A 19,302-nucleotide genomic window follows, 5' to 3' on the forward strand; every position below is an offset into this window, starting at 1 on the left:
TGAATCTTCCTCCCAAGGAAGAGCTCCAGTTCCTTTTGAGAACTCACCTGATTAGGCCAGGCTCACCCAGGATAATCTATTCTCTTATTTTTATTTTTTAATATATTCTTTTTATTGATTTCAGAGAGGAGAGAGAGATAGAAACATCAACAATGAGAGAGAATCATTGATCAGCTGCCTCCTGCATGCCCCATACTGGGGATTGAGCTCGCAACCCAGGCATGTGCCCTGACCAGGAATCAAATCTTGACCTCCAGGTTCACAGGTCGATGCTCAACCACTGAGCCACACCGGCCAGGCTATTCTCTTTTTACAAAAAAATTTTTATTTGTTGGTTTGAGAGAGAGAGAAAGAGAAACATCGATTGTTGTTCCACTTATTTATACATTCATTGATTGGTTCTTATATGTCCCCTAATCAGGGATCAAACCCACAAGTTTGGGATAGCAACTAAGCTACCTGGCCAGGGCTATTCACTTTCTTCATGTTAACTAATTTTGGACCTAAATTTCTGCAAAATCTCTTCACAGCAGCATGTAGCTTAATGTTTGAATAACTGGGAGAAGGTGTATATGCATCAGGGGGCAGGAATTTGGGGCCATTTCAGAATTCCACCTACCACATATGAGACACTTTATTAGTCTATGTGTTAGTTTGCTGGGAATAGCAAAATACCACAGACCGAGTCACTTAAACAACATAAACTTATTTGCTCACAGTTCTGGAGGCTAGAAGTCCAAGATCAAGGTATCAGCAGGTTGTTTTTTCCTGAGGTCTTTCTCCTCATCTTGCAGATGGCCACCTTCTCACTGTGTCCTCACATGGCCCTTTTCTCTGTGTATGCACATCCCTTCTCTCTCTCTCTCTCTCTCTCTCTCTCTCTCTCTCTCTCTTTCTTCTTATTAGGACACCAGTCATATTTGGGGGGAGGGAGGCACAATTCAGTCCATAACAGTCTAATAACAAAACTAAAAGCTAATATTTGAGCTGCTAGGTAGGTACTGTGCTAAGCAATTTTTGTAGGCTATCTCATTTAACATAAATCATTAAATTATATATCATTATAAACATTATATAAAATTCCAGCTTTATCAAAATGTTTACTATTCTTGATTAGGAATTCTGTAAGATTTTTACTGTTATCTGATTCTTAGAGTGATGAGTCTAGATTACTATCATGTGCTTCCCGCGCTCCATTCTGAGTACATTTTCATCCACCGATTAAGTTTTATTGATCATCTAAGAGCTTGGTACAAAGATACAAAGATGAGCAACCGAATTCCCTGCTCTCAGAGACGAAAGGCATGTTTTACATGCGTCTCCGTGTACATTTTGAAATATCTTACATTTAAAAATCAATTTTATTTATAGAACCATTCTGCGCTTTTAAGTTCTTATGGAAACTGAGGCACTGAAAATTAAAATAAGGATTTCAAGAAAGAGGAAACTCCTGTGTATATTTGGTTTTCTTGAGCTGCCTCAACCCTAACTGTGCAGCGGCATTCTTTTCTGTGGGGCTTGCCTCAAGTCTCTGTGATTGGAAAAAAACACCTGGGATTTGAAGGTGAGAAACAATCGTAACATAAAAGCAATACATCTGACTGGGTAAGGTGCCTCAAATTCCTCTCACTCTGCTCAAGAGATGAAAAAAAATTTTCTTTAAAACAAAGAAAAAGAGAAACCCTTTATTTCCTTACAGTCCAAGCCGTTTACTTTTAACGCTCCTAACACGGAGACCTCTCCTTCAGGAGGCAAAGGCATTTGCAGGTACTGACGAGCATCTCCCCCGATTAGCAGGCCCAGTTGCTTCTCAGCTGTGGGCAGCGTGCGGTGATGGCACCTTGGCAAGGAGCCTCTTCCAAGCCCCAGCCCCAGCCCTCCTCTGCCCAGTGGCCGTGGGCCGGGTGTAGGTTCTGCATCCCTCTCCCTGGCTCATCATTCATTCACCAGCGCCGTCTGCGGGCGCGTGGACTGGGCGGGGCTGCACCCCGGCCCCACCCACGCCCCGGGCCCAGACCCCGGCCCCGCCTCCACGCGTGCGGCTGCGAGGCTAATAAATGCTTCGTGCGCCCCGCGCGCCTGGTCGAACTCCGCCGTAGCTCGACCGACCTCGGCGCTTCCCCGCATCCGCTCCCCAACCCCACCCAAGAGTGGGACCTCCGCGCATGGAGAGGGAAGAGCGGTACCTGGAGCTCTACCTGGACCGGTGCACCGCCCAGGTGAGCCTGGAAGCTGCCGCACCGACCCAGCGTCAGGGGCTGCGTCCCGCCCTAGTGCTTGAGCGCCAAGCCCTGCGCTGTCAGGCCTTTGCCTTCTTCATCTCGTAAAACCCCTAGTGACCCTAAGAGATGGGCTTGATTATCTCCATCTTTCAGTTGAAAAAGTAGAAGCTTCGAGAAGTGAAGTCATTTGCGGAAGGTTGCTAGCCAGACCTCGAACCTGATCTACAGTCAATCCAAAATGTGAATTGGAGGCACCTGTGGCTGCTTTCCGTTTGTGATTCCTAAGTGTTGTTTTCTTCCATTTTAAAAATCTTTAGAGTCAAGTATTGTAGAAGAGAGAGGAAAGCATCTTCAAAAAAGAAAAAAGAAAGAAAGAGAAGAGAAAAGGAAAGCAAGAGAGCAACTTATGGGGACAGGAGAGCCTGGTGAAAGGGGAATTTAAGGTAGACCATGTAGGGCTGAGGTAGAAATAGTGATGTGCCATAGCCTTTAACATTGCAGAGGAGGGCCCACGCAGGAAAGGTTCTAGGAAAGATGAGTAATGGTTCTGCAAAAAACCGTTTTAAAAATAAGTTTCTTCACATGTAAGGTCAAGGATGCAGTGAAGACACAATCAGTACATCCTCTGAGGTGTGTTCCCACAGGTAAACTCATAAAACATCCCCCTTCAATATCTTGTTGCCATTGCCTTAAATTTCTTGTGGTTTTTAAACGTGTTTACTTGTATTTTCAATTAATTTATTTTTAATTGAATTTATTAGGGTGGCATTGGTTAATAACGTATATCTCAGGTGTACAATTCTATAGTACATCGTCTGTATATTGTATTGTGTGGTCACCACCCCCAGTCAAGTCTCCTTCCATCCATTTTAAATTCCTGGTTGGAGTTTAGTTTCCTTGGGTGAGAGCTTTGCCCCCTGCTAAAACGCCACAGAGGGAAGAAGAGGAGGCACTGACTGTTGCAGATATTGGTGCTTTAGTGTAAATTGGCTGATGAGGTCCTTTCCAGCCAGGACTGAAGAGGCGAAGGAAACCATGGACAGGAATCGGGGCCATCATCCCCACCTCACTTTTCTTAGGGTCAGTCTGTGGGGTGGGGGTGGGGGAAGATCGGAGCTAATTATGCAATTCGAAATGAAATAAGGTCAAACATTGTATTTCAGGAGAATGACCGCATTCGTCAGTGTTTTCTTTGATCAATTAGTCACCCCTGCCATCTGCTGGACGTGTAGAACCAGAGCAATTGAATAGGATCTGGCCAGACTTTTTATCTTAGCGCAGGTAGCTTCATCACGGAGACGATAGAAATGAAGAGGCATTCCTAACTATTCTGTTGTCAGAAGTAAGATCTTCTAAGCCTTAGAATCTAAGGCAGTGGTTCTCAACCTTCTGGCCCTTTAATACAGTTCCTCATGTTGTGACCCAACCATAGAATTATTTTCGTTGCTACTTCATAACTGTAATGTTGCTACTGTTATGAATTGTAATGTAAATATCTGATATGCAGGATGGTCTTAGGCGACCCCTGTGAAAGGGGCGTTCGACTGCCAAAGGGGTCGCGACCCACAGGTTGAGAACCGCTGTTCTAAGGGATGAGGTTATCCTGCAAGCAGTGCTCAAAATCTAGACTCTCGGCGTGCAACCAGGGCAAAGCAGGCGGTAATATATGTACCAAGGTAATCAATTTTTTCCATAAAAACTCCATGAATTTTACACTAGCTGATTCCCTCAGTTACACACCCTATTCCCTCAGTTGATAGTAATGGAAGTTGAGCAACCTTCTCTCAACTGGAAATACAATATAATGATTTAAACTGTTCTTGCCATTTAAATTTCAATAACTTTTTCTTGTTGCCAATTCACATCACTAGAACATTTTCTGGCCTCTGCTTCACTAGAAGGAATAACACGGAGTCCTCAGGGGAGCCTTGATTAGCACTCAAGCTATATCTTAGACTTCCTTCCACTTACTGGTCTTCTATTTAAAATATGAATGTAAAACTCTAAAAAAAATATTTAAATCAACTAAAGTTTATAATCAATTTGAGGGGTAGAGTAAATCTACTCTCTGCAAACTACACATAATCTAGAGCAGTGGTTCTCAACTTTCTGGCCCTTTAAATAAAGTTCCTCATGTTGTGACCCAACCATAAAATTATTTTCGTTGCTACTTCATAACTGTAATGTTGCTACTGTTATGCATCGTAATGTAAATATCTGATATGCAGGATGGTCTTAGGCGACCCCTGTGAAAGGGTCGTTCGACCGCCAAAGGAGTCGCTACCCACAGGTTGAGAACCGCTGAAGAGCATGGTTGCTCAATTACAAAATTGGGTTTAGAGCAGAGGTCCTCAAACTACGGCCCGCGGGGCCACACGCAAATACAAATATTGTATTTGTTCCCGTTTTGTTTTTTTACTTCAAAATAAGATATGTGCAGTGTGCATAGGAATTTGTTCATAGTTTTTTTTTTAAACTATAGTCCAGCCCTCCAACGGTCTGAGGGACAGTGAACTGGCCCCCTGTTTAAAAAGTTTGAAGACCCCTGGTTTTTTTTTTTTTTTAAATATATTTTATTGATTTTTTTACAGAGAGAAAGGGAGAGAGATAGAGAGTTAGAAACATCGATGAGAGAGAAACATCGATCAGCCGCCTCCTGCACATCTCCCACTGGGGATGTGCCCGCAACCCAGGTACATGCCCTTGACCGGAATCGAACCCGGGACCCAGGGGTCACGACCCACAGGTTGAGAACCGCTGAAGAGCATGGTTGCTCAATTACAAAATTGGGTTTAGAGTGGCAACTTACTACAGACCTAACTAAAGTAGGACAAGCATTTTATGAAAAAAATGCTTTTTCTGGACGTTAAGATATACTTTTCTGTTTCTGTCAGGTGTGTTGTGACACTAATAGAACTTCAGTGATACTTTGTGGAGAGAGACAGGTCAGCTGCAATGCATTGCCTCTCATTCTGAATACGTTGCCTGCTGGCCATGGCCGTAGCCCGTGGGTGTGACATCCCGTTCTGTTTGTTGTGTTTTGTCTGTCTGTTTTGGGAACCACCTAGGATGACCTCGCCCCACCTGGGTTGCCCCTGCTCAGCCCAGTTGCACCCTATGATGTCTACATATATAATTCATCCCACCCGGAGGCTGTGTTTAATTCACATCTTGAAGAAGTCAAAGAAACATCTGGTGGTTTCTCATCTGTGGATCTTAGCTTCCTACCAGATGAACTTACCCAAGAAAATAAAGACCAGACTGTCCTTAGAAGCAAGGGTGAGGATGAAGAAAATTGTAAAACTCAAAGTCCGCAAAGTAAACTGCCGTTATCCAGCCAACGGGACGTCGGTCTGGGCTCAAACAGCAGCAGTTCGTCAAATTCCCACTCACGTCTGCGCCCTGGTGATGCTGACTCTGTTCAGCACTCTCCTGAGAAACCAGACACCTTGCCTCTGGCGTCCATAGCTCCCATGACGCCAATGGCCCCTGTTTCAGAAGGTTCTGAGATTGTGCCTCAACTACAGTAAGTGGTTTGTTGGGGCTTTTTAAATGGGTGGTGTTTCTGGGTACATACTTTATATTTCTGAATGTCATGACCACTAATTTCAGGATAGTAATGTAGGAAGAGAATTTTATTCAGATTTTATTATTCTTGGTTTTATCAGTTCTTAATAGATTGTGGCTTTAGACAGATTGGTTTTCTGTAAAATGAAGCGCTAATTCATGATCTCCTAAGAGAGCGTTAAGAATATATACATTATTGAAAGATTGCATTTCTACTAAGACACGGTAGTTGCTGAAAATTGTGGTTGGGGTTGGTTAAACATAAAAAATATAAAGATGTAAAACTGAATTCTATTTGCAAGTTGATTTGAATTGAGCTATTTTGAGACATAGTTTTGAAAAAGATTTAGCACTTAATTTTAGTCAACCAGTCATAACATTTTAGGAAAAACTATTTTACTTTAATACCTCCCTTTGAAATTTTTACATTTTACCATGTTACTAAGTATTTAGAATAATTCTTCCTCTAACAGGGGTGGGGAACCTTTTTTCTGCCAAGGACTATTTGGATATTTATAACATCATTTGAGGGCCATACAAAATTAGCAACTTAAAAATCATTCTGCTATATTTGGTCAAACATTTAATTAACTCACCCCTAATGACGGCCAGACCAAATGATTTCTCGGGCCTGCTCTACAAAATCACTAATGTACAACCTATGAAGTGAGGAAGTTAGTTTCAATTCTTTTTCAATTTTTATATCCTATATAATTTTCTAAGTTGACTTATCCCTTTAGGAATATAGTTTCCACTGCAAACCTTGCCTGTAAATTGGATCTGAAGAAAATAGCTTTGCATGCAAAAAATGCAGAATATAACCCAAAGGTAAGCTTTCTCACTATTCCTTTCAACAGTTAGCTTCCTCTTAGATTTACTTACTTCCATATGATCAAGATATTGATTTATTTCTTTGTTTTATTTTTTTAAAAGAGAATATGTGTTAGTGGAAACCTTTGGGCAGTGGTTCTCAACCTTGGCTGCACATTAGAATCACCTGGGAATCTTTTTAAAATCCTGATTTCTGGGTCTCATCCTCCGGAAATTCTGTTTCTTTGTTACTAATGTTGTGGCCTCACCCCATAACAAAGAAACAGAATTTCTGGAGGATGAGGCCTAGAAATCAGGATTTTAAAAAGATTCCCAGGTGATTCTAATGTGCAGCCAAGGTTGAGAACCACTGCCTTTGGGTAACTCAAAAGGTTAATTGCCTCACTGTCTGTTTTGAAGTTCTAAAAAATAATCTCATTCTCTATTCTGAATAAAGCAGTAATTGAGCAATTCCTAAAAGTTAAGATCTTTCCATTTTCATTCAGAAGGTTTTTTCATTTCAGTATGACTATTTTCAGCCTGACTATGGGGGTGTTAAGTTTTTTAAAATGATATCATATTTTTAGAAATAATTTTTCTAAATGTTGTCCCGCCTAGCTGGCACTTGGGTATTTTTCCAGTTATAGCTTCTCTTCTTTGAGAAAGCTAAATTGTTTAAAGTGTAAAAATTCAAGCTTCTTCTTAGTAATGTAAGATTCAAGGAATTCCTACCCCGCTTCAAAGTTTAATAAAATCTATTCTTTCCTGTGTCCTGCTAAGGCCAGGCATCCCATATCAGTGGCCTATTTCCCTAGGAAATGGATTTGTTAGTTTGATTTACATTTAATGATTTGGCAGGCTCTGTACTTAGGAGTACAAAGTTGAGTAAGACCTGGGAAAAAGTTCACTGTCTTGGGTGGTGGAGGATTATGAAGTTAGATGAAAAAGACCACTTTGATAGGAACCCAGAGGACCTTGCCAGCATCGACTCTTTATAGATGATTTGTTTTTTGCTGTTGTGGTATTGTCATTGCTGACATCTGAATCCAAATGTTACCTGAATGTTACCCGAATGCAATATAGCTTTCCTTTTAATATTTCACATAGCTGGACAGAACACAAGGCTCTTTTAGCTGCCACACTATTGAGCAGTCAGGATTTTAAGCATATTTTATTCTCTACCATCCTCAGCTCTCCCCTCATTTTATTTCAGGGTATAGGACGTGTCCACACTTGGACTTCACAGCCAAAGAACTTGTCTTGCACTTGAATGTGACAAAATGGCACTGGGTGAGAGTGCTATCTGTTTTTGTTTGTTAATCCTCACCTGAGGATTTTTTTCCCATTGACTTTTAAGGGAGGGAAGGAGGGGGAGAGAGAGGAGGAAGACACAGAGACAGAGAGAAACATTGATGTGAGAGAGATGCATTGATAGGTTACCTCGTGCAAGTGCTCCGACCAAGGCCAGGGATTTAACCTGCATGAGCCCTTAACTCCGAATTGAACCCAAGACCCTTTGGTGCGCAGGCCAACACTCTAACCACCGAGTCATACCAGCCAGGGCGAGAATGCTATCTTTTTAGTAAACACCAGGAAATCGTTAATAGGACTTGATCAACTGTATGTATTTCTGACTCAGGTTCTTTTACTATCTGCTAACACTTCAAATCTGCACTTGCCAGCCCCACCTTGGTCCTGTGGAGTAGCTCTGACCCATAGAACTTGAAGTCTTCTTGCATAGTACCCAGGCCAGTTTCCTTCCCAACTTAAAGGGAGAGTGGGGAGGGGGGGAAGGGAGAGAAGGAGAAGGGAGTGTCTGTATAGGACCAGTAGGAAGAGCAGTTCACAAAGTGACATGTCAGTATGGCAGGCCAGTGGCCCTCAGCCCTCCCCTGCATCTGCCCACCTGGAGGGCTTGCCTGTGCTCCTGGCCTGTGGACCACTCTTGGAGAACTATGGCAGGCGAGAACTTGACGAATCAATTTTTTGTCATTCGTCTTCAGCATGCCTATCAATATACATATTCTGTTCTTTGTTTTGGCTGCTATGTAGTACATTCTTCAGTCTGGCAAGTCTGTAACATTCCTTTTCAGTTTTCTCAAAGATACTTTGAAATAAAGAGGTGGTTTTAGATCTCACCTTTAACATTGCCTGTGGAATGTTGGAAGTTAAATAACCACATAGTTTCCCTGTGTATGAAATGGGGATAATCATGGACTTACCTGAATCCTGTTATGAGGATAAATGAGAGAAACCTTGCACAGCTCTTAGAATAGGGCCTGGAACATATCGGGCCCTCAAATTTAGCTTCATGACCCTCTTTGTTATTTAACCTTAATTGTGGGCAGAATAGACCCAGACATTGTTTAGTTTTCCCATCCAATCTCAGTTTACTCAAGACTGTTTTCATCCCAGCTCAGCTTTTCAACTGGAACAGTGTTGGCTCTAGCAGAGGTTAACTGTCCTTTTGGCTTCTGTGTATAGAGGTTTGCTGCTGTCATAATGAGGATCCGAGAGCCCAGGACAACAGCCCTCATATTTAGCTCTGGGAAAATGGTCTGCACAGGAGCCAAAAGGTATGAGGAACACCCCCCACCCCCATCCCTACTAGAGGAAGAATTCAGTATGCAAAGTAAGGAAGGATAACATTATTGTCCTAAGACACATGGAGAAGCAAAATACTTGGCTAAATAAAGAGTTAAATTCATGCAATGACAAATTTGGGGTTAAAAACATTCCGTCCCATAATGCTGACTTCTATCCCACTTTACAGTCCCCTCTTGAACTAAGGGGGCTTCACTAGGCTGTTACAGCTTGTTTTTAAGGTGCAGTAAAAAGAAAATAAGCTACCATAGGGATAAAGCCTGTTGTACACCCGGGGATGTAGTTTTCGTGTATTTCCCACATTGCCAATAAATGGATAGGACTTTTTACAGGAAGGGAATTAGCTGTTTCTTGACCATTAGCTTGAGCATTAACTCAGGAGGCATCTCTTAAAAGGCTCGTCTTCCCAGGACCTCATGCAGAGGCAGCCGTGTGCTGCGCTGATGTAGAGCCTGTCACCAGGAAAGTGTAGTGGGGAGCTGCTCCTCCTCCTGAGTATCCAAGATGAGTAGCAAATTGGCCTCCTGAAAGGCTGTGCCAATTTCCCCTCATTCTAGAGATGCACTGAGTGTTCATTTTCTCCAATGAACACTGGTGTTCATATGTTTTATATTTGCCAACTTGATTGGCAAAAAGCTATGTTGTTTTAATCACATTTCTTTGATTTACTAGTGAGACTAATTTTTAAAAAAAATATATTTTATTGATTTTTCACAGAGAGAAAAGGAGAGGGACAGAGTTAGAAACATGGATGAGAGAGAAACATTGATCAGCTGCCTCCTGCACACCTCCTACTGGGGATGTGCCCGCAACCAAGGTACATGCCCTTGGCTGGAATCGAACCTGGGACCTTTCAGTCCGCAGGCCGACGCTCTATCCACTGAGCCAAACCGGTTAGGGCGAGACTAATTTTTCATAAGCATATAAACTGCCTATTGTTTTCTGCCCAATATTCTTTGAAGATATTTGTCTTTTGCCCAATATTCTGTGAAGATATTTAAGTATTTTCACCATTTTATACTGTAAATATTTTTCTCAGATTAATGTTATGGTGTTTTATAACTTTGGGTTTTATTTTTACACAATGAAAATATTTTCATGCATAGTTAGTCTACCCAATTTTTTTCTTTACAGTTTCAATGTTTGTCTTCATGCTTAGGAAGGCATTCTTCATGTACAACATTATATAAATATTGACCTCCATATATTTTTCTGGCCTTTTTCAGGTCCTGCTTTGCACTGAGGAAGGGAAGTAGATATTTTGATGCCTCTAGAGCAGCGGTTCTCAACCTGTGGGTCGAGACCCCTTTGGCGGTCGAACGACCCTTTCACAGGGGTCGCCTAAGACCATCTTGCATATCAGATATTTACATTACGATTCATAACAGTAGCAACATTACAGTTATGAAGTAGCAACGAAAATAATTTTATGTTTGGGGGTCACCACAACATGAGGAACTGTATTTAAAGGGCCAGAAGGTTGAGAACCACTGCTCTAGAGCTTGCTCTAGATCAGTGATGGCGAACCTATGACACGCGTGTCAGAGGTGACACTCGAACTCATTTTTTTGGTTGATTTTTCTTTGTTAAATGGCATTTAAATATATAAAATAAATATCAAAAATATAAATCCTTGTTTTACTATGGTTGCAAATATCAAAAAGTTTCTATATGTGACATGGCACCAGAGTTAAGTTAGGGTTTTTCAAAATGCTGACACGCCGAGCTCAAAAGGTTCGCCATCACTGCTCTAGATGATAGAATGTTGTATATCTGTTCTGTCCACTGTGGTAGCCCCTAGTTACACGTGCCTATTGAACACTTGAAATATAGGTGAAACAACAAACTGAATTTTAAATTTAATTTTAGTTAATTTAAATTTAAATATCCATGTGTAGCCAGGGCTACCATATTGAGCAGAGCAGGTCTAGAATTTTACTTCAATGTAAAATAAATTTTTTTTAAATGGCCAATCAGTGCCCAATACAGTTATTGAAGAATCCATCCTTACTCCATTCCCCGCCCCAACCTGTTTTTATAGTTAAGTTTTTTTTACATGTGTTTGAGTAAGTTTCTAGGCTTTTTCTTTTGTTGATCTGTGTATCCTTAGACCTAGAAGTCTCCACTGTTAAGTCATTATTGGACAACTCTGCAAGATTATCTGCAAGTATGTTCATTTCGGTATTGTCTAAAACAGGGGAGAAACAAATTAAACATGTAATGGAGGTTTGATTAGATCATAAAATAAAATTGCATTTAGCCATTAAAATACACGCACATATATTGAGTTGGAAGGATGGTCACATTGGGTTAAGTTTGGGAAGGGAAGAGCAGGCAACTAAATTGTAGGTTTATTATCCAACCTTCACTTTAAAATATGCTCGTGCATTCACTAATATCTTTCCCTACCTGAATTTATTTGGTTCCTAACATTTGGTTCCTAATTTATTTGGTGAAAGAGGATAGTGAATTCAGATAATAAGAGATATTGTTATTCAAACCTATCTGGTTTTTGAGTTTTGGATAGAGAGGTGTGAACATTTGGTTAGTAGAGATATTAGAATTATCTTCACAAATTTGCCAAACCTCTTCTCTTTAGTTGTAATAACCAGAGTATGCATGGTGAGGGAAAAGAGCAAAAGGATCAAATTTATCAGTGGCTTTCACCACGGTGTGCCACTTCAAGGTTCTTAATCTATATTTTCTTTCTTTTTTAAAATATATTTTATTGATTTTTTTTTTACAGAGGGGAAGGGAGAGGGACAGAGAGCCAGAAACATCAATGAGAGAGAAACATCGATCAGCTGCCTCCCGCACACCCCCTACTGGGGAGGTGGCCGCAACCAAGGTACATGCCCTTGACCGGAATCGAACCTGGGACCCTTCAGTCCGCAGGCCAACGCTCCATCCATTGAGCCAAACCAGTTAGGGCTTTTATTGATTTTTTTATAGAGAGGAAGGGAGAGGGCTAGAGAGTTAGAAACATTGATGAGAGAGAAACACTGATCAGCTGCCTCCTGCATACTCCCTACTGGGAATGTGCCCACAACCAAGGTACATGCCCTTGACCGGAATCGAACCTGGGACCCTTGAGTCCGCAGGCTGATGCTCTATCCACTGAGCAAAACCGGTCAGGGCTTACTCTATATTGCTAATGTTTGTATGATAACATGTATGTAGTCTTTGTTAGTTTTTTTTTTTTAGTGGAAATTTCTATGTGATAGTAATAACTGATATCCCAGAAACTACATGGTAATGAAACCTTTGCAACTTGATCTTATAAACACATAGGAAATGTAAGGGGTCAATTAGGCAAAATGTAGTTTTTCAAAATAAAAACATTTTGTTTCACTGCTAACTTGGGGACATGGCCTTGCTAGGGACATTCCAGGAGTTAGAAGCGGGTGAGGAGAATCAGCGTGAAGTGAGGCAAAGTAGGTGAAGTAATGAATACAATTAAGAATTGTAATGAATACAGTGTTGGGAAGAATCCAGATAGAAAGCGAATAGAACACTTTCTTTGGTCCAGCAAACACATTCAACCTGGCTTCTCTTTCAGATGCTTCTGAGTTTCAGCTTAAAGATGGGCCAACCCATAGGAGCGGGTAGAGTTCACATGATTCACCCACCAGGTGCTGCCCCAGTTTGGCAACCCCTGCTACTCATTCTTTCGTTTGAGCAGGGACCATTGAGAAGTACCTAATGAAAACGAAAGCCTCAGGTCTCAGGATTTCACCTGTTCTGACATGGGTTTAGGGTTGGAGTAGGACAAGCACTTAGAACAGAACCACAAAGTTGGATTAATTAATTAATTAATTATTTCTCATATTGGATGAGTTCAGTAACAATTGTGTGAGAAAGCCTGAGCAGAACTGGGCAGGTTTTGAAGTATTTTCACATTTTTGTTAAAATATAATTTGCCCCATAAAGACCCAAGTCTTACATCATGGGTCATGTCTGTGCTGTTCAACTGGCATGAGTCTTCCTCATGCCAGTTGATTTATTTATATATATATAGATAGATAGATAGATATATGCATTTGTCCTTATTTTTGTTGCTGCTGTTTCTATCTAAATGGCACGCACTTTTAGAGCAAATGGGTGGTTCTAAAACTTTAGTGAGCATCACAGTCACTGGAGGGCCCCCACCCCCAGAGTGTCTATAACTCTGAGACAGAACCTGGGACTCTGCATTCGAACAAGTTCCCAGGTGGTGGTGGTGCTGCTGCTGCTGGTCTGAGGACACACTATGAGAACCAATGGAAGAGTTAGTTTTATCTAAAAACACTGAAACTAAGAAAAAAAATACCTTATATGTGATAGATGACGAATTAAGACAAAAATATGTTTATGATTCAGTTCAACAACTGTACTCGGTACCATACTGTTTACTAGGTGCCAGAGACAAGACTAGAAGATGTAGGTTCTCATGCTGCAAATCTACAGATTCATAGTGTACTTTGAAAGATAAACATGGTATAAAGGTAGAAATACAATCAAAGGAGCGTGTGAATACAGCCCAAGTCATATGGAGGACATGATGATTTGTCATCTTTAAACACGTTTGCCCCTCCCCAGTGAAGAGCAGTCTCGACTTGCAGCGAGAAAGTATGCTCGTGTGGTGCAGAAGCTCGGGTTCCCCGCCAGATTCCTCGATTTTAAAATTCAGAACATGGTTGGAAGCTGTGATGTGAGATTTCCCATCAGGCTGGAAGGTTTGGTGCTAACCCATCAGCAGTTCAGTAGGTATGATTGTTATAAAACTTGACTTTGAGTTTGCCAGCATATTAAGTTGGATTATGGGCTGCTTTTACAGTGGATCTTTTAGAAGAAGTATCCTTTCTGTGTGTGTAAAGGCACAGTATGTGAAAGGGTTAAGATGCTGTGCCTAAGTCCTCATTAGTTACCATATATGTTCAATCTTTTGAAGTAATAGTTCTTAAATTAAATTGAGTAGTAACCACCCAGAAAGCTTAGCATTTGTAGTTCTAACAAGCTCACAGGCAATGCCAATGAGCTGCTGGACAGTGGCCCACAAAATACCTTCGCTGTAGAGATTTCTCAAACTGTACATCTGGCTTGGAGGTGACGGCAGTGGAGGGAAGAGAAGGGGTATGGGATGGGGTAGGCTAGTCGGAAGGGGCTGACAGCTGGTGAGGGGAGAAAGGGTTGAAGAGAAGGTGAGAAAAGAATAGTCATAGCACGTTCTATGAAGACAATCCCATCTCATGTTTGTCCTGTTGGGTTGTTTGAGGGTGGTGGCGGTGATGGTGGTGGTTGTGTGTGTGTGTCCCATCACAATTTCTTCTGTAATACTCATATTCCTAGGGGAGTATGTCCAGCCTGCCTGGCTTCTTTAAATGTAACTTTTCATCTCACCAGCAAATGCTACTGCTGATGTTCCTCCCCCTCCTCCCTCTCCTCCCTCCCCTCACTCTCCTCCCCCTCAAGCTACTTTGGGGCTTCTCCCATCCGTCTCAGGCTCTTAGAGAACAGTGCTGGAGTTTGGTCCAGCAGTCGCCAACTGGTGGTCCATGGACCACCGGTGGTCTGTGAGGTCCGAAAGTTGGAGACCGCTGGACTGGTCAACACCAAATCTCACCTCCCCTTGGGATATATGGGCCTGGGTACTTGCACTGGCCTGGAATCACAGATGCTCTTGATCTAGCTTGACCTTAAGTCCTTTTCACTCCAGCACTTTTTCTTCTCTTTCCCTTTGGGCCATTCTTCTGTTTAATGGAGGATGGGGATCATATAGCTGTGCTTTCTCTAGTATTTGTTAGCTTTCTTTTGAGATGTGATCTGAACAGAAGTTTAAAATTGCCTTGTTTCTTCCCTAACATAAAAAAAAAAATTTTAGTTCAGCCCTAGCTGGTTTGGCTCAGTGGATAGAGTGTCGGCCTGTGAACTGAAAGGTCCCAGGTTTGAGCCCAGTCAAGGGCACATGCCTGGGTTGTGGGCTCGATCCCCAGTGGGGGACTTGCAGGAGGCAGCCGATCAATGATTCTCTCTCATGGGATAGTTTCTATCTTCTCCTCTCCCCTTTCCCTCCCTCTCGGAAAACCAATTAAAAAATAATATCTAAAAAAAAAATAAATAAAAATTTAAAAAATTTAGTCCATTCTGGAGATTTAGGCTTTTTATAATATTTCTTCAGGCAATGTTTTTTTCCCCTTGATTGTATTTTCTTTTTTTCTCTGCATGAACTTCTTTTCAGCATATGCTTATTGCGTGCCCATGATGTACCCACTGAGTTCACCGGGAAGTCCTGCCCCGCCCCCCCTTCAAGACATATCGCCTCTTTATGTATCTTTTTCTTTCTTCATTCTTGTGATTATTTGTAGAGTCATAGTAAAACCTCCATTGTTAAGAGTTTGTCAACACAACAAACCATCTTATCTTCCAGCTTCTCAACCATGGGCCTCCAGTCTGTCTTTCTCTGAACCAACTTTTTCTGAACATGTGAAAGATCGCTGCTTGGATTCTAATTAGACTTAGCATTCCCCTTTCTGGCCAGTTAGGGCTCTAAGATGATGTGGGCGCTTCATTTCATCTCTTCTCCACTAACATTGCAGCTCAGATTTAAATCTAGCGAGGGAGTACCCCTTGCCACTACTACCTTCTGAAAGATACAGGTGCCAGCAGGGCAAGAAGAGAATTCATCAGCTGCACTGCTTTTAGCCACATGGAGTGGTCCTGTCACTGTTCTGTCTTGCCTCTGAGCCAGTTTTATAATCTCATCCATTATTTTATTTTAATTTGGCAAGGAAGCCTGCTTTGTATTCCCACAGCTACCTCATTCGAGTCTCATTCTTGCCTCTCCCAAATGTTCTCCATCAGCCTCCATCCTTAGATTACGGATTATATCCTTAGATTATGTTTGTGACATCGGGCACTCTTTTATCAGCAGGTTTTATCTTTAAAATGATCTTTAATTGCCCGTAGCCCTGCGGGCAACCATGGCACACACCCGTTCAAATTATCAGGTCAAGTTTGCCTTACGTTAAAACCTCAAGTTCATTTGATTTCCCAGGTTCTACAAATTTGTATGTATCAGCATTTGGTAATACAGACATCTTCCTTGTTACTGGAATCTTCTCCATCAATCTTCCTATGATATAATTGTTTTCTGGTTTCCCTGAGAAGTTTTTCCCTTCTCTTTGATTTTAAAGTCAAAGATATCCTGATAATAAACATTTCTTAAATGAGTAAAATCTAGGTGGCTACCAGTTAGCAGATGCAATGGTGACAGTGACAATCAATGCAGCCATGGTCCGTTGGCCTCATGGAGTTCACCGTCTGAAAGGGAAGACACACAAACCAAAGACAGTAATGAAATATGGTAACTATGAAGGATGAACTCCCCCTCCACCTGGGAGTGCTCTGGTACCATCAAACAGGTTGACGTAATCGGGGAGGTGTGGAGGTCAAGGAAGACTTCTTAAGGGAAGTGACATTTAAGCTGAGACTTGAACAATAAGTCGAATTTGGGTTGGCCCAGAGATTGGCAGGTGTTTGTTATTCTCAGTCCTCATGAAGTGTTCTCCTTCCCTAACCAAAACCTCTTTTTCTTTTTTCTACCTCAACCTTCTCTTGAAATTGAGGCAGAGAATAAATACAATGAAGTAAGTCTTTAATCAGGAGATTATTTTTCTGGCACCTTAAAACCATAGTTCTGAAAGCCAAATGCAGTACACCATCATTTACATACTTTTTTTTTCTCTTGTCCCTCTTAGAATCCTAAGATTCAGCTGGGAAATCAAATGAAAACATTCCCTCTGTGCCCTCAGCCTCCCTTTCTAGTTCCCGTGGGGTTTTCCAAGGCTCCAGCTGGTCTCATCGTCTTCCCGGTGTCAGGAAGTGGTTAATGGGTAGAAGTTTTGACAGAGTGATGTGGTAGGACCACCCACAGCAATTTTGTGTACCTTTGAAGGGCAGCCACTGTGATGTCTCTTCCTGGAGCCAATCGGAGAGTTCACATCTGCTGTTGAATGGTTCTTTGCAGAATGGAATGGGGTTTTTCATGTCACCTGGATTTCCTTAGTTGCAATTATTCATGTGTATTCTAGTGTTCCATTTCTCAGATATCTTCTTTTTCTTATATCTGTTCTCCATTAGCAATTGTTTTAAGAATAGTTTTATCAGCTTTCTCTTCCTGACCTCTCTTTTGTAGACTCCTCAAGCTTTTCCAATTCTCTCTCCTTTTTTCTTTTTTGTTAATCCTAGCCCGAGGATATATTTTCTCCCCTCCGATTTTTAGAGAGAGTGGAAGGCAGGGAGGGAGAGAGAGAAAGAAACATTGATGTGAGAGAGACACATCGACTGGTTGCCTCACACACACACACACCCCGACCAGGGCCAGGGATCAAACCTGCAACCCAGCTACGTACTCTTGACTGGGAATCGAATCTGCAACCCTTCAGTGCTCAGGCTGATGCTCTAACAACTAAGCCACATTGGCCAGGGCAGTTCCTCTTCTTTGTGCTGGAGTGTGGGGAAGCAGTTCTTAGCCCTATCATCCTTTGCTCCGTGGAGCAGCCAGCTTACTATTTAGTAGTGAATAACAGTGAGTTACTATGTATAGAAACAAATCCTGAATTTTTAAAAGTTAGAATAGCTTAGTTTTCTTTCTTTATATAGTACCTGTCCAAAGACAAAAAACAGTGGTTTAGAAAATTTTTTAGGTCTAGCAGCTAAAAATGATAACTTTATCAGCTCATAATGAGCATACAAAATATGCTCATTATTAAGGGAACTTGGAAAATTTAGAAAACGTGTTTATGTATTTTTATCAACAGACTTTTTTGGAAAGATGGTGAACATTTAACCAACAAATGTTAATTTATTAATTAATTTATTAATTTTAATAAATTAAATCTGATACCTTAAGTTACCTTAATTTCTAATAGCTTAGGATGACATGCACTTGAAAAAAATATCATGACCCAAAATAAATTCTGTTCTTGACTGGCACAAGCAATTACCTAGGATGCTCAAGACTACTTTATCAAAATGGCCAAAAGGTTTTTGGCAAAACAGCTTTTTAAAACTGCTTTAATATGCAGCTTTAATATATACTGGGTCTGGAATATTATGGGAAAGTAGTTATAGTGCTATTTTTAACTTTTTCCTTTTACATCTTAACAGTTATGAACCTGAACTGTTTCCTGGCCTTATTTATAGAATGGTAAAGCCACGAATTGTGCTGCTTATCTTCGTATCTGGAAAAGTTGTGTTGACAGGTAAGTTCTAAAATTATTTTCTGACTTTCTAAAATTCAGTAGCTATGCGTGTGCTTTGATTTTCCTTTTAAATAGCTTTGTTCACCATTATAAAGTAATTCTATTATAGAATACCTCGGGGGGTGGGAGCAGAAAGGAATATAACAGCAGTTCTCAACCTATGGGTCGTGAGACCCCTTTGGAGGTCGAACGACCCTTTCACAGGGGTCGCCTAAGACCATCGGAAAACACATATATAATTACATATTGTTTACAGTAGCAAAATTACAGTTAGGAAGTAGCAACGAAAATAATTTTATGGTTGGGGGTCACCACAGCATGAGGAACTGTATTAAAGGGTCACAGCATTAGGAAGGTTGAGAACCACTGGAATATAACTTCACCCATCAGTCCCAATACCCAAAACAATGTAACTTTTTTGTGTTTTTATGTCATTTTGACATGTATTCATATTTACATCCTGCCTTTTTATTAACCATTGTAACATATGTAAAGTGACTCCTTGTTACAAACTCTTTATGAAGGCTTTTAACCTGCAACCAGCATGTGCCCTGACCAGGATTAGAACTGTGACCTCCTGGTTCATAGGTCGATGCTCAACCACTGAGCCACACCAGCCGGGCTAAACTGTTTTTGAAGGGATGTACAATACGGTTCTCCTATGTCATACCAGCAGTGTATAGAAGTATCTTTTTAAAAATCCTCAGCAGCACTAAAAAACAAAATAACATAAGAGAAAACTTTCTTTTTACAAGTGGGAATTATCTCACTGCTTTAACCTTAATAGTAATCAGAAATAGAAATTCATCACTTTTACTATCTATATATAAAAGCCTAAGCAACTGTTACAACCAAAT

The 19,302-nt window shown here is 41.1% G+C and overlaps 1 protein-coding gene across 1 annotated transcript in view; it reads left to right on the top strand.

The window, feature by feature from the left end:
- Positions 1-19,302, top strand: part of TBPL2 (TATA-box binding protein like 2) — a 104,805-nt gene that overhangs the window by 78,519 nt on the left and 6,984 nt on the right. Inside the window, exons 2-8 of the mRNA XM_023763421.1 lie at positions 1,155-1,302; positions 2,100-2,219; positions 5,291-5,748; positions 6,530-6,617; positions 9,084-9,175; positions 13,782-13,949; positions 18,351-18,445. Of these exons, the coding sequence (XP_023619189.1) occupies positions 1,155-1,302; positions 2,100-2,219; positions 5,291-5,748; positions 6,530-6,617; positions 9,084-9,175; positions 13,782-13,949; positions 18,351-18,445 (1,169 nt within the window). The remainder of the gene's footprint in view (positions 1-1,154; positions 1,303-2,099; positions 2,220-5,290; positions 5,749-6,529; positions 6,618-9,083; positions 9,176-13,781; positions 13,950-18,350; positions 18,446-19,302) is intronic.

Source organism: Myotis lucifugus, unplaced genomic scaffold, assembly GCF_000147115.1.
Source record: "Myotis lucifugus unplaced genomic scaffold, Myoluc2.0 scaffold_284, whole genome shotgun sequence".
NCBI classification, from domain to species: Eukaryota; Metazoa; Chordata; class Mammalia; order Chiroptera; family Vespertilionidae; genus Myotis; species Myotis lucifugus.